Below are 22,470 nucleotides of genomic sequence, written 5' to 3'. Positions count from 1 at the left end.
CCTTAACCTCCAAAACTAGGTATTTTCCCTTAGAGAAAATACTGGTTGGCTATACTGGTGTCATAGAAGAGCTCCCTGACCTGAGTTTTTGTGATTTTTTTGTTTGTTTGTTTATAAACGGTTAAGGTCCCAAGCTGGACCTTGGACATTTAAAAAATGTTTTAAACATTTAAAAAACTAGATGGTTTATCTTATGTGTTCCAGAAAAAGGTTTCTCCTTATAAATTACCAGTGGTAAAATCTGGATATCTACAAGCCTTCAAATCACTTCTATGTTTATCCTTTACCCAATACATTCTTACACCCTCTAGAATGTATTTGGCTTACAGAAACTAGCTTATTCCTTTAAAAGACTATCTACAGCCATGACAATTTTCACTTGGTTTGTTTTTTTCTCCAAGTCAGTCTTAGCACTTAGTCAGTCTCAACCAAAATACAAATTCCTTCAGGAATGGGACTTCATACAATCATGGGCAAAATTACATATTTTAATTAGCCTAATATCATTCATAGTCATATGATAACCTTTGCAAATTTTGTTTAATTCTATATATGTTATCTGTACTCCAGAGATAACTGAGAATTCCTTCCCTACTTTTGTTGTAAGTAACTGGTCTTTTGTTTTTAAAACTATATGTGGTCCTTCTAATCTTTATATCCTGTATCAACAACACACTTTATCACATTTACTTCATCAAAACCTCACTTGCAGGACTTCCCTGGTGGTCTGGTGGTTAGACTGCACTTCCTGCATGGAGCACCAGATAGATCCCTGGTTGGAGAACTAAGATCTTGCATGCCAGAGGGGCCAAAAAAAAGAAATAACCTAACTTGCATATATAGGTAAATATATATTTTCTTCCCATCTCCTTCAGGAGACCATTCTTCTCTGGGACGAATGGGCATTGATCTGAAGGGGTACTAACCATCCTAGAGGAAAAAAAAAAAGTTACTCCCTTAAACTTAGAATCACTAGGGCTCTGTCTTCAACTAAGGGGGTCATATAATTAGAAAAATTAATAAAAAGTGTGTTAATAACATTGACTGAGAAGATAATATTGTAAAGTCCTAAAAGAACAACAAACTAAAGTCACTGATTCAAGTGGTTGTAGATAACTGCATGGCCCTGGGTTTCTTCCTGGCAAGCCAAGAAAAATATATAATATATAGCTAGCACTTCCTGCTTCTCATGGAATAATTCCACAGGGGAAATTGATCAATCTATACCCAAACTAAAAGACAACTTGGCTGTCAAAAGTGGACTCAGAGGGGAGTTTTATCATCTCACCCACTGGTCAGGAAAGGCGTCTCTGGTTGGCATTCTAAAGTGCCTTCCAGTTTCTCCTTATGACACTCATGGCTACTCTTACTTTTCCTTCAGCACCTTGTCTCCAGAGACAGATGTGCCACTGCACAGCTGCTATTTCATCAGATGGTACAAAAATCAATTTTTATAACAGAAGGAAAACAAAGGAATTCAGTTAAACCAAGGCAGAGTTCCCACAAAGACCATAACCTACACAGCAGTAAACATGTAACTTGCTCTTTATCTGAGTAGGAGTAAGGGGAGATTTTTGTTAAAACTCTGCCAAGCTCCCAGCATGTATATACAGAAGAGCTAAACTGTATGCCCCTGAGCCTAACAGATACTTTCATAACCCTGCTAAGACATCTTCATAAAGTAATGCCTGTGCTTTTTTGACATAAGCAGAAAAAAAATCAAAAGAACTTCCATTTCCCAAATTAACCAATTAGAACTTAATACCCAGAATTCCTCCCAACATGTAATAAACATTGTATATCCCTCTTTATCCCTTCCACTTTCAGCATGGAGAGACACACTGAACTTGTTTCCTACCCAGCAAGCAGATTAACAGATTAATTTCTCTTTTTCAATAAAGTTCTAATTAAAACATAAATTTAAAAAAAAAAAGAATTTTAAACACTTGGGGAAAAAGAGAAATTCTCCTCTGAGCCCTTATAAAGACAATATCATTGGATACAATAGGCAGTACTTGGTGTAATAAACAGTATCAATAGTGTCCATACAACCAATACAACAGTTTATCATTTACAGTATACCCCAATTTGAACCAAGGTCATACTGCCAAAGTTCAACTGAGGAAAAGCAATTATATGAGGAAATAAAGTAATAGTGTCCAAGTGTTCAAGCACACAACCATCTGACGTTCTGATTTAAGCCAGGGATGACAACCACAACATCTAGAGCAACAATTCTCAAAAACTATATAAGAATCTTTTGTCCTCCTAGCAAAAAAAAAAAAAAAAAAAAAAAGCACCATTCATTCATTCAACATATTTATTCACTGCTAATTGGGGATACAATGGTAAACAAAAAAGATACGGTTTTCTTCTCTCCTGAAGTTTTCAATCTAGTGATGGAGGAGTCCAGACATCAATCAAAGACTCATACAAATAAATATAATAACCATATATTAACATTAACATGAAGGAGATAAAGGTGCTACCAGTAGACACAACAGGAGGAAATCATCTCTCAGGGAAGTCTGGAAGGCTTTCCCTGAGGGAGCCATGAATGAATTGAGAGGAAGAGTCTGCCTAGGAGGAAGGGGTAGGGAAGGGTCTCTGGCAGACAAAGAAAACAGGATAAACAACATTTCCCTGTAGAACTGAGATAGGAAAGGAGACAAGGCCAGTGTCCCTGGGTCAGAGGAAGGGCAGAAACTGGCTCATCACACTGGAGTGATGGGGTAGCACGAGGTCATGCAGCGCTTCGACCATGTTTGGAGTTTATCCTAGAGAAATGAAAACTCACTTGCAAGTATTTCTAGGAAAGGAGGTGATGTAACTAGATTTCTGGAGAAGGAAATGGCAACCCACTCCAGTACACTTGCCAGGAAAAATCCCATGAACAGAGAAGCCTACAGCCCATGGGGTCGCAAAGAGTTGGACACAACTGAGCAACTTCACAACTAGATTTCTATTCTGAAATATACATTTAGTTGAGAGTGAAAAACAGGTCTAGAGGAGAGACAAAACAGGTGCAGGAAAAGCAGGATGCCACTGTGACAATCCAGCATGAGTCCAAAAGAAGAATGGAACGTATATGAGAATTCTGACACTAGACGCACTCCACTCGAGTATACTGTTACTAACGGGAATGTTTTTCCTCCAACAGTCTTGAGGAAAAAAAAAATTGCTGAAAACTACTCATATAGCGAAATGAATAATTATCCTTCGGGCAATCCTCTGTGAATATTACAAACATTCCCATGAATTATACCTTTAAAATGTCACCTCATTATTGCTGAGCCCATTCCTTTGAACAGGATCAAGATTTCCCTTAAATACAGTAAAGAATATAAATAAATAATATGCTAATCTTCTCTATCACAGCAGCACATTATCCCAATCAGTTAAGCCTTAAAGTATTCAAAGAAGACATAATTATCCAATGCAGTAATTAATACATCAGTAACATAATAAAGAAACATCTAAATTCAAGCAATGTAACTTACCAGTGAACTTCCCAGTATAAATTTATACTGTGCATACTGCCATTTTACAGAGCATACTACCAAGTCATTTAATTAAAAAACCTGAACAAAGAAAAGGAGTCCTTGGAGGGAGACTTCGGAGAAGACAATGGCAGCCCACTCCAGCATTCTTGCCTGGAGGATCCCAGGGGCGGTGGAGCCTGGTGGGCTGCTGTCTATGGAGTCACACAGAGTCGGACACGACTGAAGTGACTTAGCAGCAACACCAGGAGCAGAGGGAGACTTATGCTTTTATTTAAATACATTTTTGGGAAATAATAAAGATTAAAAACAAATGGATGACCCGGAGGGATGGATGACCCAGAGGTGGGAGGGGGGTTCGGGATTGGGAACACGTGTACACCCATGGCGGATTCATGTTGATGTGTGGCAAAACCAATACAATATTGTAAAGTAAAATAATAATAATAAATTTTAAAAATATATACATAAAAAACAAATGGACTCTACATTCAACTAAAGAACTAAAAAAGGGGAAAACTGAAAATAAGAAGAATGAAAATAATAAACATGAGGACAGAAATCAAAAGAGAACAAAAACAACAGAAAATACAAATAAAGCCTTCTTTAAAAGGCTACCTTTTAAAGAAGCATTATTACAGTACCAGTTTGTCTTAGTCCTGCAATCATTCAAATCTAGATATGAACAAACAGAAAATGTAAATGATTCCATTTTAGCTGTAATAAGTTAACTTTGTTTCCCCATAAAGGCCAAAATATTGCTTGGAACCAGAACCTTTAAAAAGCTTGGGGCTATCACAGTATTATGGATACATGACTTTAACAAATAAAAATATCTCTCAGCAATTTTTAGTCTACACTTTCTAGCATCTAATTATTTCACTATTTGCCTATCTTCAATTACAGCTGTGTTCATAACAAACTAGTATTAGTTCTGAAGTAAAGTAACATCTCAATCCAAATTTGTAGGAAAAAATAAAAATTTTATATCATCATATATAATATGAGAGTTAACAATTACTGAGCATTTACTAGACTGCCAGCCATGCTGGATCAGTTCACTTCACGTTCATGTTAACTCTACGAAAAAACGTTGACCCTTAACAATGTGTGATGTGACCCTCTGCACATAATTGAGAGTGGGTCCTGTATATCAGAGGTTCCTTGAAACCTCAAGGTTCATAACTGCAGATTCAACCAACCTAGGTTTGCATAGTACGTAGTCTTTATTATTGAAAAAAAAAAGTAAAAATGTACCCACACAGTTCAAACCAGGTTTGTTCAAGGTTCAAATATAACTATTATTATCCCCATATAACTGGTGAAGAAGGGAGACAAAGAGCTTAACTAACTCTGTTAGTATTAAGTTGGCCAAAAGTTTTGCTTGGTTTTTTCGGTATGATGGCTCAGTAATGCTGAGTTGTCATTAACTTCATTAGAAACAATTCCCTTAGACTGCATTGTGACAGGTGACATATCAGCATGCATTAAAAAAAAATCAACACCGGTGAATTTTTGTGTAGCCATTTTAATATGGAAGAAAAAAAGCAGCATTTTTGGCATACTATGCTTTATTATTTTAAGAAAAGTAAAAATCCAAGTGAAACACACAAAAAAAGATTTGTGCAGTGGGTGGAGAAGGTGCGATGATTGAGCGAACATGTCCAAAAGTGGTTTACTAAGTTTCGTGCTAGAGATTTCTTGCTGGACAATGTTTCATGGTCAAGTAGACCAGTTGAAGCTGATGGTGATCAAATCAAGATATTAACTGAGAACAATCAACGTTATACCACGCAGAAGATCAATTTACATACTGAAAATATCCAAATCAAGTGTTGAAAATCATTTGTATCAGCTAAGTTATGCTAATCACTTTGATATTTGAGTTTCACATAAGTTAAGCAAAAAACACCTTTTTGACTATACTTCTATTTGTGATTCTCTACTTAAACATAATGAAAACATTCCATTTTTAAAACAAATTGTGATGGGCAATGACAAGTGGATACTGTACAACAATATGGAACAGAAGAGATCATGGGACAAGCAAAATAAACTACTACCCACCACATCAGAGGCCAGCCTTCATTCAAAGATGATGATGGTGTATATATGGTAGGACTGGGAGCCCTCTATTATGAGCTCCTTCCAGAAAATGAAATGATTCATTCCAAAAAGTACTGCTTCCAATTTGACTAACTGAAAGAAGCATTCAGCATGAAGTATCCAGAATTAGTCAACAAAAAATGCATAATCTTCCATCAGGATACCGCAAGACCACATTTCTTTGATGACCAGGCAAAAACTGTTACAGCTTGGCTGGGAAGTTCTGATTCATCAGCCACATTTACCAGACATTGCTCCTTTGAATTTCCATTTGTCTTTACAAAATTCTCTTAATGGAAAAAATTTCAATACCCTGACTATAAAAGGCACTTGGAACAGTTCTTTGCTCAAGAAATTAAAAACTTTTGAGAAGATGGAATTATGAAGTCGCCTGGAAAATGACAAGGACTCCCAAGTGGCACAGTGGTAAAGAATATGCCTGCCAACCCACTAGATTCAAGAGACGTAGGTTTGATCCCTGGGTTGGGAGGATTCTCTGGAGGTGCAAGTGACAACCCACTTCAGTATTACCTGGAAAATTCCATGGACAGAAGAACCTGGTAGGCTATGGTCCACAGGGTTGCAAAGAGTTGGACATGACTGAGTGACTAAGAACTGCACAGCACAGTGGAACAAAACAGTGAATACGCTGTACAATAAAGTTATTGGTGAAAATGAAAAATGTGTCTTTTATTTTCCTTAAAAACCAAAGGAGCTTTTTGGCCAGCCCAACAGATGACAAAGCTAAAATCCAGTCTAAGCCATCTGATTCCCAGATAATATCTCAGTTAATATCTTTCTTAACTTTGTTGCTCTAATAGCTACAAATGGTGCATAGCATATGAAGGTGTTTACTGTAAAATTCTTTCAACATATTTGTATGTTTGAAAATTTTCATACTAAATTTTAGGAAAAAGAAACTTCTTGATTTAGGTGGTGTTTTAAGATATGATACAGAGAAACTATTGAGAAGTTGCATTTCTGAGATGTAAAAGTAAATGTGCTATATTCCAATAAAAATTAACTTAAAAACTAGTAAACATGAGTTACTTCAATTCCATAGGCGTTATTTTAACGGTTGTCAGGAAACAGAGCCACCATGCTATACCAGTTGGAGTGAGAGAACAGAGCTTGGAGTTATGAGATGTTATAGGGTTTTCTTTTCATTGAATACTATGTTTTTAAGTGCTCTAAAGGTAACAGTAAAAAAGCAAATTTATTGAAAAGACTTTTTTAAAGAGGTAAAAAGACTTGATCAAATCATGAGCACTGAAAAATGGTCTCCCTATTTCATTTCAGGGTCCTCAGCAAGTTGTTAAAAGTGGTGCAGTTCAGGTAACAGCCTACTAAGTGAAATCCTCTACATCAAACTCACAAGAGGGGAAGAAAAGAGAGGAATGCTGGAAAAAATGAAAATTGCTATGTTATTACTAAGGTTCCACATTCAGTTAAAAGAAGAAGGGGCCCAGCACCAACATCCAGAAATGAACATGAAATACTTAAGGTAGTTGGCTTTGATCCAAACCAAAATCAAAAAAAAAACCTTTCTTATTTAACGAGGACCCAGTACTCTGGCAAAGTGAGATCACCTGAACCTGGAAATTAAATTAGGAGTGTTAAATAAGAAAAATAACCAACAACAGACTTCTTAAAAGGACAATTTAATGCTTTAAATTTGTGGCATTTTACAACCAAATACTTAAACAAACAAACAAACAAAAAAATCATAGTGTAGAAAAGCTCTAGAGCCAGAAGGATTGTGGGTTCAAGCTCTGCTTCTCAGTTATACACTAGATATATGAATTTGAACAAATTATCTCAATCCCTAATGTTCGTTTCCTCATCATTGACTCAAAGGACCTGAGTTTGAGCAAACTTCGAGAGATAGTGAAGGACAAGGAAGCCTAGCATGCTGCAATCCATGGGGTCACAAAGAATCAGACACCACTGAGTGACTGAACATCATCTACGAAAAAGGATTAATCAATTTACCACCGGAGTTAAGGATTAAGTGAGAAAAAGTTAGCTAGTGGAGGTGATGGAATTCCAGTTGAGCTATTTCAAATCCTGAAAGATGATGCTGTGGAAGTGCTGCACTCAATATGCCAGCAAATTTGGAAAACTCAGCAGTGGCCACAGGACTGGAAAAGGTCAGTTTTCATTCCAACCCCAAAGAAAGGCAATCTCAAACAATGCTCAAACTACTGCACAATTGCACTCATCTCACACGCTAGTAAAGTAATGCTCAAAATTCTCCAAACCAGACTTCAGCAGTACGTGAACCGTGAACTTCCTGATGTTCAAGCTGGTTTTAGAAAAGGCAGAAGAACCAGAGATCAAATTGCCAACATCCGTTGGATCATCAAAAAAGCAAGAGAGTTCCAGAAAAACATCTATTTCTGCTTTACTGACTATGCCAAAGCCTTTGACTGTGTGGATCACAATAAACTGTGGAAAATTCTGAAAAGAGACTGGAATACCAGACCACCTGACCTGCCTGCATGTCAGGAAGCAACAGTTACAACTGGACATGGAACAACAGACTGGTTCCAAATGGGAAAAGGAGTATGTCAAGCCTGCATATTGTCACCCTGCTTATTTAACTTATATGCAGAGTACATCATGAGAAACATTGGGCTGGAAGAAGCACAAGCTGGAATCAAGATTGCTGGGAGAAATATCAATAAACTCAGATATGCAGATGACATCACCCTTATGGCAAAAAGTGAAGAAGAACTAAAAAGCCTCTTGATGAAAGTGAAAGAGGAGAGAGAAAAAGTTGGCTTAAAGCTCAACATTCAGAAAATGAAGATCATGGGATCCAGTCCCATCACTTCATGGGAAATAGATGGGGAAACAGTGGAAACAGTGTCAGACTTTATTTTTGGGGGCTCCAAAATCACTGCAGATGGTGATTGCAGCCATGAAATTAAAAGATGCTTACTCCTTGGAAGGAAAGTTATGACCAACCTAGATAGCATATTGAAAAGCAGAGACATTACTTTGCCAACAAAGGTCCATCTAGTCAAGGCTATGGTTTTTCCAGTGGTCATGTATGGATGTGAGAGCTGGACTGTCAAGAAAGCTGAGGGCCAAAGAATTGATGCTTTTGAACTGTGGTGTTGGAGAAGACCCTTGAGAGTCCCTTGGACTGCCTGGAGGTCCAGCCAGTCCATCCTAAAGGAGGTCAGTCCTGGGTGTTCATTGGAAGGACTGATGCTGAAGCTGAAACTCCAATACTTTGGCCACCTCATGCAAAGAGTAGACTCATTGGAAAAGACCCTGATGTTGGGAGCCATTGTGGGCAGGAGGAGAAGGGGATGACAGAGGATGAGATGGCTGGATGGCATCACCAACTCGATGGACATGAGTTTGAGTAGACTCCGGGAGTTGGTGATGGACAGGGAGGCCTGGCATGCTGCAATTCATGGGGTCGCAAAGAGTCAGACACGACTGAGCAACTGAACTGAACTGAATGACTTAGCATTGTACCTACTAGAGAGCCCTCAACAAAAGTTCCATTTCTTCTGTGATCTACTTGAAATACAGGCATGTGAATAAAATGGGTATGCTAGACTGAAGGAGGAAACAGAATAAGTTCTATGTTGAAAGCAGGACTCCATCTTGGGCCGATCTGCAGACTTTGCACTATATGCCCAGTATCTATGGAAACGACAAATCAACTGGAAAACTAGGCCCCTGCAAGGAAGAGCCCCAAGGCTCTCCATTACCTAAAAGGATACCCTAATTATCTGTGTGACCAAATAGAATCATACATTCTATTATGTTTATTGGGGAAGGACCACAAACCTATTGATAATTGTCCACTGTTAACTACCCAGGTTTAAGGCATATGAATCACGGGTTGACTTTGATTGTATCTTTCTCCTCCTTTGTTCAGACTAATTGCAGGGAATTTGGGGAGGTGGGTTTGGGTATGTACACTTAGGGTATATAAGGTTTTCACAAAAACTGGTCGGGGTCCTTGGCTAAGAGGAGACTCTGCCTTGGGCGCGCTGGCATAACAGACTGCACTCCACATCTGCATTGTCCTTCTGAGTGAGTTTGTCTCCCGGAACGCGTGGCTACAACAAGACTACAGGTACTTCCACACAAATTGGGAAGGGTTATAAATCCCTGGAGCATGGATTCTTAAGGGAAATTTCTTTTATTTTCCTTCAGAGAATAACAATGAAACACTATCCAAAACAAGTAAAAGGGAAAAGGCATCTAAGATAGACCAGGTTTGAAGTCTGTTCCTGAGGGTATTTCTATACTTATCCTATCATTAAGCAACAGGTAGCAACAACAGTCTGTGTGAAAGCTTCCATATTTCCAAAGTCTCCTGAATTCAACAAGATACAAGATGGAGTAGAATACCTAGTATTCAAAGAGATAATGAACAATATGTGTTCATGCTAAGCAGTCAAAAAAAGGTTAAATCAGTAACAGTCTATCGAGTAAGATAGGAAGGCATGCCATGTATTTTTTAAGGGTTTCATTAAAAAAAAAAAAAAAAAGGTTCCTTCAAAAAAATTCACAAATTTGGTTTCCTATAAAATCTTTGTTAATCCTTAATTCCCTGCTCACATCCAATGGCCGCTAGAAGAGGTACTGCAGTGTATTAACTTATGAAATTAAAATTTTTAACCCATTCTTAAACTTGTACATCTAACATCCTGAGAGAAAAACACACCATTCCTCAAACATCCTTTATGCCATGAGCAGAGACTATCATTAAAACTGAATTAGCTTGCCGTATTTCTTTTTGAGACTGCACTTTTTAAATTCCCCTTTTTTTTTGTTTAGCCCCGTCTCACAACTTCCAGTAACTCAGTTCCCCAACCAGGGATTGAACCCAGGCCACGGGCCTGGGTTCCTGACCTAGAATGCCGAGAATCCTAACCACTAGGCCTCTCCCTAAAATTTCTTTTTATATTTCATTTCCTATCTTGGCTACTTCACTAAGCTAAAATTCACTTATTTTCATTCCCTTTCAGTTTATCCTTTTTCTGATGTAGATCAGAGAAGCTAGAGATTCAACAGAAACAAATCTCAGCAAATAAAATACCCTTAGAATCTGAAAGCCAGAAAACAATTTTCTCAGCATCATGTCAAAACAAAAAAAATGAAGAAATCTTTTTGGATGAATCTGTAAGACAAGCTAGGTAAAATTGCCTATGATCCAACAATATCCAAAAAGGGTAACTGGTATGTAATTGTCCAATATCCCAAATTGATTGATAACCAGATTAACTACAGTATGAGGTACCAGGGCTCTGGGATTTGGTGAGTGTGGTGGGATCAGACTTTACTTAGATCCAAAATTAGGCTTTGCCTGAAGTATTGTTTCTTATCTCTCCTTGCTATTCTTTGGGACTCTGCATTCAGATGGGTATATCTTTCTTTTTCTCCTTTGCTTTTAGCTTCTCTTCTTTTCATAGCTGTTTGTAAGGCCTCCTCAGACAACCATTTTGCCTTTTTGCATTTCTTTTTCTTGGGCATGGTCTTGATCACTGCCTCCTGTACAGTGTCAGGAACCTCAATCCATAGTTCTTCAGGCACTCTGTCTATCAGATCTAATCCCTTGAATCTATTTGTCACTTCTACTGCATAGTCATAAGGGATTTGATTTAGGTCATACCTGAATGGTATAGTGGTTTTCCCTACTTTCTTCAATTTAAGTCTGAATTTGGCAATAAGGAGTTCATAATCTGAGGCACAGTCCACTCCCAGTCTTGTTTTTGCTGACTGTATAGACCTTTTCCAGTGCTCAATGAGGAAAGCCTTCCTCAGTGATCAATGCAAAGAAATAGAAGAAAACAATAGAATGGGAAAGACTAGAGATCTCTCCAAGAAAATCAAATACCAAGGAAAATTTTCATGGAAAGATGGGCACAATAAAGGACACAAATTGTACAGACCTAACAGAAGATATTAAGAAGAGGCAGCAAGAATACACACAAGAATTATACAAAAAAAGATCTTCATGATCCAGATAATCACGATGCTGTGATCACTCACCTAGAGCCAGACATCCTGGAGTGTGAAGTCAAGTGGGCCTTAGGAAGCATCACAACGAACAAAGCTAGTGGAGGTGATGGAATTCCAGCTGAGCTTTTTCAAATCCAAAAGATAATGCTGTGAAAGTGCTGCACTCAATATGCCAGCAAATTTGGAAAACTCAGCAGTGGCCACAGGACTGGAAAAGGTCAGTTTTCATTCCAATCCCAAAGAAAGGCAATGCCAAAGAATGCTCAAACTACCGCACAATTGCTCTCATCTCATACGCTAGCAAAGTAATGCTCAAAATTCTACAAGCCAGGCTTCAACAGTACGTGAACCGTGAACTTCCAAATGTTCAAGCTGGATTTAGAAAAGGCAAAGAAACCAGAGATCAAATTGCCAACATCCGTTAGATCATCAAAAAAGCTAGAGTTCCAGAAAAACATCTAGTTCTGCTTTATTGACTACACCAAAGCCTTTGACTGTGTGGATCACAACAAACTGTGGAAAATACTTAAAGAGATGGGAATACCAGACCACATGACCCACCTTCTGAGAAATCTGCATGCAGGTCAAGAAGCAACAGTTAGAACTGGACATGGAACAGACTGGTTCCAAATTGGGAAAGGAGTACATCAAGGCTGTATATTGTCACCCTGCTTATTTAACTTATATGCAGAGTACATCATGAGAAACGCTGGGCTGGATGAAGCACAAGCTGGAATCAAGATGGCTGGGAGAAATATCAATAACCTCAAATATGCAGATGACACCACCCTGATGGCAGAAAGCAAAGAAGAACTACAAGAGCCTCTTGATGAAAGTGAAAGAGGAGAGTAAAAAAAAAAAAGTTGGCTTAAAACTCAATATTCAGAAAACTAAGATCATGGCATCTGGTCCCATCACTTTGTGGCAAACAGATGGGAAAACAATGGTAACAGTGACAGACTTTACCTTTTGGGGCTCCAAAATCACTGCAGATGGTGACTGCAGCCATGAAATTAAAAGACGCTTGCTCCTTGGAAGAAAAGTTATGACCAACCTATACAGCTTATTAAAAAGCAAAGGCATTACTTTGCCAACAAAGGTCCATCTAGTCAAAGCTATGGTTTTTCCAGTAGTCATGTATGAATGCAAGAGTTGGAAAAAGAAAGCTGAATCCCAAAGAATTGATGTTTTTAAACTGTGATGTTGGAGAAGACTCAAGAGTCCCTTGAACTGCAAGGAGATCCAAGCAGTCCATCCTAAAGGAAATCAGTCCTGAATATTCTTTGGAAGGACTGATGCTGAATCTGAAACTCCAATATTTTGGCCACCTGATGTGAAGAAGTGACTCATGTGAAAAGACCCTGATGCTGGGAAAAATTGAAGGCGGGAGGAGAAGGGGATGACAGAGGATGAGATGGCTGGATGGCATCACCGACTCGATGGACATGAATTTGAGTGAACTCCGGGAGCTGGTGATGGACACGGAGGCCCGGCATGCTATGATTTGTGGGGTCACAAAGAGTCGGACACGACTGAGCAACTGAACTGAACTGAACTGAATTTCATGAGGAGAAAAAACTCGTTATATTCAGCATAATCAATCATGTTTGCCTCAGATGGTTAAATATATATATATATAAAAGAAAATGTTAGAGGAAAAAAAAGTTCCCTCAACTATATTGTATTCCACTAATCTCAGTTGAAAATGATCCTCTATTCACTATCGTGTGCATTACAATACCAGTCACAGGAGCAACCTAACAACAGGCAGTGCTGAAAATGATTGTTACTGTACTCTCATGTCCTATTTTAAGAGAGATCACCAAAATTTCTAATAACAGATTATAATAATTTGAGGGACAATATTTCAGATTTATCCACATATTCCAAAAGTTTAATCTATGGCTTCAGCCCTAGCTTTAGTCAAATACTGGTTTTCACACTTGGACATTTAGCAACAGAAAAAAAAAAAATGTGTGTATGTGCATTTATACTGTCAAATATGTAGGTGTTTCTAACTTACATGCATTATTTTACTTCTTTTTCATTTGCTTGCACAAAACAATTTTAAAACAGACTCCCAAGTACTCCCAGAGTACAGAAATCAACACACAACATCCTTTATAGGCCACAGAGGTTATAAAGAACTTAATCCCAGACACAAGCACCAGCAATCTAACATTTTACTGTCAGCTGCCAGTATCCAAGCAAAGAGGTATTGGTTCTTCTGACCTCTTACGAATCTTCAATTAATTCCTGAATCTTCAATGAATTCCCGTAACAGTTTGAAACTTATGTTTTCTATAGTTAAAAATGTGTAGATTTGTTAGTTCATTTAACTCATTTCATAATCTCTTTAAAAATAATGTGAAAAAACAGTATTCTTTAATTCATTTTTAAAACATAGAAAAACCCTTAGTCATGTAAGATGAATTTATAATGAACCCAGATGAAAATTATCCATGATCAAGTAATACTTCAAAACAAAAACCCTTTTAGTTGTCCCAAACCCAACCCAGCATCTGATATCAGATTTCCTATCTTTACAAGAAAATGGAGGCAACACAAAGAGTCGTGAACTGAAAGCTATGAGACACAGGTTGTGCTTCTCATGCAGCTGCTCAGTCACCATGGCCAAGTTCTGTATCCTCTAAATCTGTTTCCTAAATCATAAAATGAAGACATTAGTATCTGTTCTGTCTATACGGTCCAAATGAATGTTCATTATGAACAGCAACATACGTATAATATTGAGTATCATCAGTCCTAAATCTTGCTTTTTATTTTTGTAACAATTTCATAAACAGATTGTTATTTTTAAGTAGTTTTATAATTTTAGTGATTAACTTGGGACTCCTTTTATCTAATAGCTAACTGGTGTTCTTTTATATATATACATATTTTCTTGTGATGAAGATGTCTACTCAACCACAAAAAGTGCAGGCTCTGGAATCAGATTATTTGAGCTCCCAGTGATTTACTCTGCTTATTTTGGATATTTACCAATCTCTTGTTATCTGTTTCCTCATTTGTAAAAAGAGGAAACACTACTCCCCAAGGTTGTTGTGAAGATTAAATTCATGAAAAGCACACAGAACAGAATCTGTCACACAGTAAGCACCAAATAAATGCTAGCCACTGTTAATACTTTTGAGCATGAATTAACATCCCCATGTCTAATCTGCTCTGAGACTGATCAATTTCTGAATCTGAAAACCTAAAGCTGGGCCACAGTGTTATACACCTCCAGGGCCATCTATGCACAAAAGAATACTCTGGCAGCCCCAGACTGAAGGACTGACCTGGCAAATTCAAAGGCACCCACCTCTTAAGTTTTGTGGTAGTTAGATTGCCAGTCTTTTCTGGTGAACATTTCACTGCATAACAAGAGGTTGCAAACTCAAACCTCTTAAGTGGCCAGGCCGCTTCCCAAATGAGGAAAGCACATCTCGTGTGCCGAGTATGAGTGATAGGACTATGCAGGGTGGAGAACAAGAGTCAAGCCTAATGGAATTTATTTCCAGTTCTGTCAATTCTAAGAAATAATCTCATGAATGTTGCCTTTTGTCTGCTTTCTCATTGCCAATTATTTTGATCAGATCTTCATTGCCCAATTCCTGAATTTCCACATTTTCACAGTAGCTTTGCCTTCTATCTTCTTTCCTGCTACACATCCATCCATCAGCATATCCTGTTGGTTCTACCTCCAAACCATACCAAAATCCAACCATTTTCACCTCCCTGGCGTCACTGCAGCACCTTCTCTTTTTTTTTTTCAACCACTTTTTTACCACACTATTACCCTGCCCCTCTCTGCTCAAATCCTCTGCTGCTGCTGCTGCTAAGTCGCTTCAGTCGTGTCCGACTCTGTGTGACCCCATAGACGGCAGCCCACCAGGCTCCCCCGTCCCTGGGATTCTCCAGGCAAGAACACTGGAGTAGGTTGCCATTTCCTTCTCCAACGTATGAAAGTGAAAAGTGAAAGTGAAGTCTCTCGGTCATGTCCGACTCTTCGCAACCCCATGGACTGCAGCCCACCAGGCTCCTCAAATCCTCTAGTGGTCCCCAAACTATTTATAGGGATGTCTAAGTTTCTTACAATGGCTTACAAGGCCCCACACAACTGCCCTTTTGGCCCATCTGGCTTTGTCTCTTATTGCCCATGCTCAAGGGCTTCCCTGGTGGCTCAGTGGTAAAGAATCTGCCTGCAAGGCAGGAGACCCAGGTTCGATCCTTGGGTCAGGAAGATCCCCTGGAGGAGGGCATGGCAACTCACTCCAATATTCTTGCCTAGAGAATCCCATGGACAGAGGAGCCTGGTGGGCTACAGTCCAAGGGGTTGCAAAGAGCTGGACGCGACCAATTCAGCACGCATGCACAACCCTTGTTCAAAATTTCTCTAGCCACACTGCTCCCTTGATTTTTCCTTAATTACATGAAGCTCATTTCTGGCTCCAATCTCTGTCCTCTTTATCTGGAGTGTTCTTCCCCCAGATGTACTACACTTGGATTGCTTTCATTTGAGGGGTTTGCTCAAACGCTTCTTTTTCATTAAGTGCTTCCCTAAATACTCTATTTAAAATAGAAATATCCTTCCTAAATGCAAAGGATGCACCACCTCCCTTTCTGCTTATCTAACACATTTGTTTTTAATGTTGTGTCTTTCTCTGTCTCCAAAGAAAATGTAAGCTCCACTAGGTAAAGAATTTTTTCTTTACTGCTGCTGTCCAGAATAATACATATTAAATACAGGGTACCTAGTATTTAATGAGTGAAAGCTACCTAACTTCTTCTACTGCTCTCCCCTTCCATACTTTCTTCTATCTCCCAGGTATCGTTTATCATCTGATCATTTTCCTGCTTACAAAGCTTTGATGACATCTTTACATCCTTCATCTGACTCCTAATTAGTTGCATCCTTTTCCTCATTCCCCAAAGTATGTTGTACACATTTCACATACTAACACTTTTATCACACCCAACCCTATCTTGCCATTTCATTTCTTCAGGCTTCTCTTATATTTCTGCCTCCACTTAGCCAAACTTTTACTCATCCTCCAGACCCAGCTATTTCATACCTCCCTGAAGCCCCATTTATGCCACCACCGCACGCAGTCTCTACCTCCATTCTGGTGTTAAAAATTACATATTTATCAATCTGTTTCTCCTACTAGATCATAAGATCCTAGAGAGCAGGATCAGTGATATTATATTCAGATTTTTTCCCACCAATGCTTAACACTGTATTTGGCATAGAAGTCTTTTCAATGAAAATTTAATGAACAAAATTTAAAAGTGAATTAAACAATTCATGAGGGGCTAGAAGAAAAACGTCTTCATAAAAGTCAAAGTGCTTTCCAACATCAAACCTGAACATGATGTATACCTTGAGTGCTCTACCTTTGCTAAAGAAAAACTCACTTTGACAGTTTTGATAGTAAATTAGTAGATTCAGGAATCCAAAATAATAATAGTGTTTCAGTTTTGCAAGATGAAGAGTTCTGGAGATTGGCTGCACCACAATGTGAATATACTTAACACTACTGAACAGTACACTTAAAAATGGTTAAGACGGTAAGTTTTATGTTGTATTTTTACCACAATTAAAAATACACAGAAGAGGGAGGAGGAATTGGATGAAGGCAGGTATAAGATAAATAAGTACTAAGGCTGTTATGTAGGAAATGGCAACTCACTACAGTATTTCTGCCTGGGAAACCCCATAGAGTCAGATAGGACTGAATGACTGAGCATCCACGAACATGCACAGGGATGTAATGTACAATAAGATAAATGTAATTAACACTGCTGTATGTCATATATGAAAGTTAAGAGTAAACTCTAACAGTTCTCATCAGAAGGAAAAGAATATTGTTTTCTATTTCTTTAATTTTGTACTTATATGATGGATAGTCACTGAACTTACCACCATAATAATTTCATCATGTATATACAATCAAATCATTATGCTGTACTGCTTAACCTTATAGTGTTGTATGTCAATCACACTCAATAAAACTGGAGGAATATATAAAGTAATTAATTGCCTAGTGAGGGGAGACACTTACTCCAGTAAACATATTTGCAAACCAGATGATGTGTAGGGCATCAAAGTGAATTCCAATGTAAGAAAAGGCATCTGCAATTTTTTTTAATTAAAATTACTGACTTCTTAAAGTAGAAGAGAGTTTGGAAGTAATTCAGTTCAACCACCTTATTTCACAAACAAGAAAAAATAATCATGGAAAAAGAAAAGAGCATCAACCAAGCTAGAGGAAAAACTAGGATCAGAACCAAGGTTTTATTCAGAATACAGGGTTGGCTTAAACATACCACATTACAATCCCAAACAATTCAAGAACTAAAGGCTAGAATTTATTGGATTAATTCCCCATGCTTAACTTAATGAAGAGTTTAACACTGTTGGTAGGAGTTTGTAGTCCTGAATTCTCACCAGGGCTCTATCTGTGGTACCTCAGACAAATCACTGAGCATTGCAGTACTGTATTACCTCATGGGATTAATGTGAGAATCAAAGGAAAACCCACTTACAAAAGAAAAGTGTAACCATCTCCATCCTCATCCCTTCACACTCTCTGGTGTCAGGTTTCAATCACTATGTGAGGGAGGGATAGGAACAGGTAATATAAACTAGTACAGTTCTGACTAGCTGTAGTTTTGCTATTCTGGGTTTACATGAGGAAGGAAGGAAAGCAGGGAGAGAATGGGAAGGTGGGAAGGTTGTTCCTAATGGGCAAAGAATACCCTCCTTCCAAAGAAAGGTACTGGGAATCCCTGGTGGCTCAGCAGTGAAGAAATCTGCCTGCAATGCAGGAGACACAAGTTGGATCCCTGAGTCAGGAAGATCCCCTGGAGTAGGAAATGGCAACCCACTCCAGTCTTCTTGCCTGGAGAACCCATGGAGAGAGGAGCCTGGCAGCCTACAGTTCATGGGGTTGCAGAGACAGACACAACCCAGCAGGAGCACAAAGGAAAGTATTACTCGTACCTCCTATCAACTAAAGACTCTGAGACTCACAAGTTTTCATACAATTCATGTTAAAATTATCTTTTTTTTCTCAGTGTAGGGCCTGTAAAACTTTTTACCTTTAGCGTATTTCCAAAAATTATGTAACAGTTACTTGGGTGTACATTTTATCTTTCCTTCTCTACTACAGATGTGTCCAGCAGGGACTCACAGTATCAAGCCTTTAAGAGTTATTTCTGAGTTGTTTTTATTAGGTCAACATTCAGCTGAAATATAAAGATAGGCACCTGGAGTTGTGCTTAAAAGAACTGGATGAAAGGGAAGACCTGAATGCAAAGAGAGACAAAAACTTTATCTCCCTTTGTCTTGCCCAACTCCTTCCCCACCTCTATGATTTAATTCTAAGCGGAAGTCCTCTACTAACAGTCTACAGAGCCACAAGTTTATTTATAGGTATTTTTATATTCATAACACTTTATAAAAATACAAAGTTTTCACTCCAAGAATGAAACTATTTAAAGGAAAGTACAAATGGGTATTCTTTAATAAGTTAACTCTTTGGGCAAACAAATTTTATGCAAAATGTTCACCATATAAAACAATTTTTTAAAAGAAAATAATTGTGCATTCTGTGAATTTCCACTTACATGTAGAATCTCATGTAAACTATCATAGTAATATTTTAATTTGCATAATTATAGCAACTGAAAATAAAAATCACAGATTTAACTTTTTTCCTGCACTCACACAATATACCTTAATTTTCAAAATATCAGAAAAAGAACATCCTTGAGACAAATGCCAAGCTCCAAATTCCAGAAGTCATATATCTTTTCCACCTAATTCACGGAAATTTTTACTACAGTATAAAGTAACTATAAGATGGAAACAGAGAATATTTGGGAATTCCATAGATTAGTCCATTTTTTCCCACAAATTTCTTAAGTACTAGCAAGGGAGCTTATAAAAACTACAGATTACCACAATCCTTCCCTAGAGAATCTGATTCAGTTGCTCCGGGCAGGACAAAAATCTTTATTCCTCAAAGTGATTCTGATGGGTAGCTAAGCTTAATATTGATCTCCTAGACTGGTTTTCAACTTGGTACATACTAGACCGACTGAGCGACTTCACTTTCACTTTTCACTTTCTTGCACTGGAGAAGGAAGTGGCAACCCACTCCAGTGTTCTTGCCTGGAGAATCCCAGGGATGGGGGAGCCTGGTGGGCTGCAGTCTATGGGGTCGCACAGAGTCGGACACGACTGAAGCAACTTCGCAGCAGCAGCAGACCTACCTAAGGGCTTCCCTGGTGGCTCAGATGGTAAAGAGTCTGCCTGCAACGTGGGAGACCAGGGTTCCATCCCTGGGTCGGGAAGATCCTTTGGAGAAGGAAATGGTAACCCACTCCAGCACTCTTGCCTGGAAAATTCCATGGACGGAGGAGCCTGGTAGGCTACAGTCCATGGGGTGGCAAAGACCTGGACACGACTGAGCGACTTCACTTTTCACTTTCAGACCTACCTGAGGAGCTTTAAGAAATCTTGAAGTTCAGACCAATGGAAATGACTTCAATACTTTTTAAAAAGCTCCCCAGAGAAGGCTGAGAACCTCTAACCCCTCTGCATATTAAGAAACTAAGCTTGCTCAAGTTCATAAAGCTAAAGATAGCAAAGTTGGGAGTTAAAGCCATTTCTCCCAACTCCTAGTTCACTTTGTTTTTAGATAGTTATTTTTCACACAGGTTGACCAAAACAGGTGAGAAAAAGAAAAATCTATATTCTTGTCTCAGAAAAATACTGTCATTTAACAAATGGATAAATTAAAACTGAGCTCATCTTACTGCTTCAGAAATCACCAGAAAATAATTTTCTTAATCCTAATATAAAACAATTTTTAAAAAAAGACATTACTGCTTAATCTTTAGTTCCTACTACTAATCTGGTTATATATATCTTACAAAGAACTGTTTAAAATTTGATTTTTAACTTCTGATTCAGTCATTTTTTTATTCGTATTTTAAAACAAATTATTTGGTCCTTTCTAGCAAATTAAATCAAGATCTGTAAATTTGGCAACATGGCTTCTTCCTTATGTACAACACATAATTCTACATACTGAAGTTGCTCTGTGAACTAACAGAGAGTTCCTTCTTCCACACAAAAGAATGAATTTTAGGCTGCAGTAGCAAAACTCCCATCATTGGTTTGTCCACAGATCCTCAGAGTGCGAAACTTCTCAAAGTATTAATTAACCCCTTCCAAGAATTTTCTCATTTTACCAACAGGATAATGGAAAATAATTACGAAAATTGTGTCAAGTGCAAGCTTACCTGCCCATAATTTTTCTAAGAGTATTCTGACTTTCTAAAAATTACATGTTTACTTGCTTTCTGGTGACCTACATTGGTTATTACAGTAATAAAACTGTTAAAATAACATTTTTATTTCTCTCAAGGTTGTCAGATGTTTTGATATTTCAAATTTCAGGAATGTTTGTGATTTCTGCTTTTAGATTTAAAAGTGTTTGGTATACTTTACCAAAAGCAGGTCACATTACTCCACAGATAAAATTTCAGCAATCTGTATACAGCCTAGAGTACAATGTATGCTTTTAATTCATTTGCAAAGGAGTAATTTGCCAGGTTCTGGATCTTTTAAATATTCTAAACAAGAATCAGATGCAATGGATTTTGTTCCAGCAGTTTTAATGAATGAAAGCACACCCTTTCTTTTTTATTAAGTTGGATAGCAACAGAAATTAAAAACCTAACCAAAAGTTAAGTGCACTATTTAAAATATGTAAACACCCCGAAACCGTTCCTTGGAACCAAGAATGGGCCTCTTAAGTCATAGTAAAAACAAAAAAAAAAAAAAAAAATCTCAGATAAATGTTTAAATGATACATAGTATTTAGAAAATCGGGCTAGACTGGACGATCCATGGAGTTCGCACAGTAGGAGAAAATTGTGCTACACTGAGCAGGTTTGCAAAATCTTAACTATTTTGTAGTCAACATCTGAAACTTGCCATTTCCAATTGGGAGAGGTAAGCCTGTAACAGATACACGGCTTTTGGGATTGCTTAAAATTTTTCCTAAAAAGAGACCCCCCCCCCCCCCCCAAAAGAAACACACATGTTTATTTTCAGGAGCTAGGGTCGAAGTCAAAAGAAATCACCAGTTACTGACAATTCTTGGCGGGTCCTCGTTGCGCAGGGAGGCCGGACCCCGCACCGGGTGCCGCCTCCTCCGAGCGCAGGCTGGACCGCAGCCCCGAGCCGCGCGCAGCAGCCGCCCGGCGCCGCCGCCGAGCCCGCCCGAGGGCGGGGGGCTCGCACGTGCGACCGGGGGGCGGGGCCGGCCGGGAAGGCCCCCGCGCGGGAAGGCGGGCGCGGCCGGGCCGGCCTCCCCGCGGCCGCGGGCCCGGGCTTTCCGTCCGGGCGCACGTCACGGGAACGGATGGAGCCACACAGAGACGTCTAAGTCATGCAGGAGGCGCGCGGCCCCGGCCCGCTCCCGCCTCCCCAGACCCCTCCTCTCCGCCGACAGAAAGACAGACAAGAAGGGTTCCCGACCTGTCATGCCCTGCATGTTCAGAGTCTGTCATGTTTGGTCAAGAACGGGGCGGGGCTGGAGGGCAGGTCTGCGAGGCCGGCGGCGGCGGGGCGCGGGGAGAATCCCTGCGCCGCCTGCGGGTACCTGTTCCCGGCCGCCGCCGGGAGGTGACGAAGTGGTAAAAACTCACGGTTACTAGTGAGCGACACAGACACAGACTTTCCAGTCTATTAACAACCACGCCAGAGAGGTGGGGCTCTAACTGCAAACACTGGGCCACGGCCCCGCGCTGCCGGCGCTGCCGCTTTAGTCTCTATTCGCCGCCGGTG

The 22,470-nt window shown here is 39.1% G+C and overlaps 1 protein-coding gene across 1 annotated transcript in view; it reads right to left on the bottom strand.

The window, feature by feature from the left end:
• Positions 1 to 22,242, bottom strand: part of ZC3H6 (zinc finger CCCH-type containing 6) — a 70,081-nt gene extending 47,839 nt beyond the window's left edge. Inside the window, exon 1 of the mRNA XM_068973360.1 lies at positions 22,162 to 22,242. Coding sequence (XP_068829461.1) covers positions 22,162 to 22,193 — 32 coding nt within the window. The 5' untranslated portion in view covers positions 22,194 to 22,242. The remainder of the gene's footprint in view (positions 1 to 22,161) is intronic.
• Positions 22,243 to 22,470: the final 228 nt, after the last annotated feature.

Source organism: Capricornis sumatraensis, chromosome 1, assembly GCF_032405125.1.
Source record: "Capricornis sumatraensis isolate serow.1 chromosome 1, serow.2, whole genome shotgun sequence".
Classification (NCBI taxonomy): domain Eukaryota; kingdom Metazoa; phylum Chordata; class Mammalia; order Artiodactyla; family Bovidae; genus Capricornis; species Capricornis sumatraensis.
Note: the sequence above shows the minus strand (reverse complement) of the source record. Positions and strands in the feature narration are given on the sequence as shown.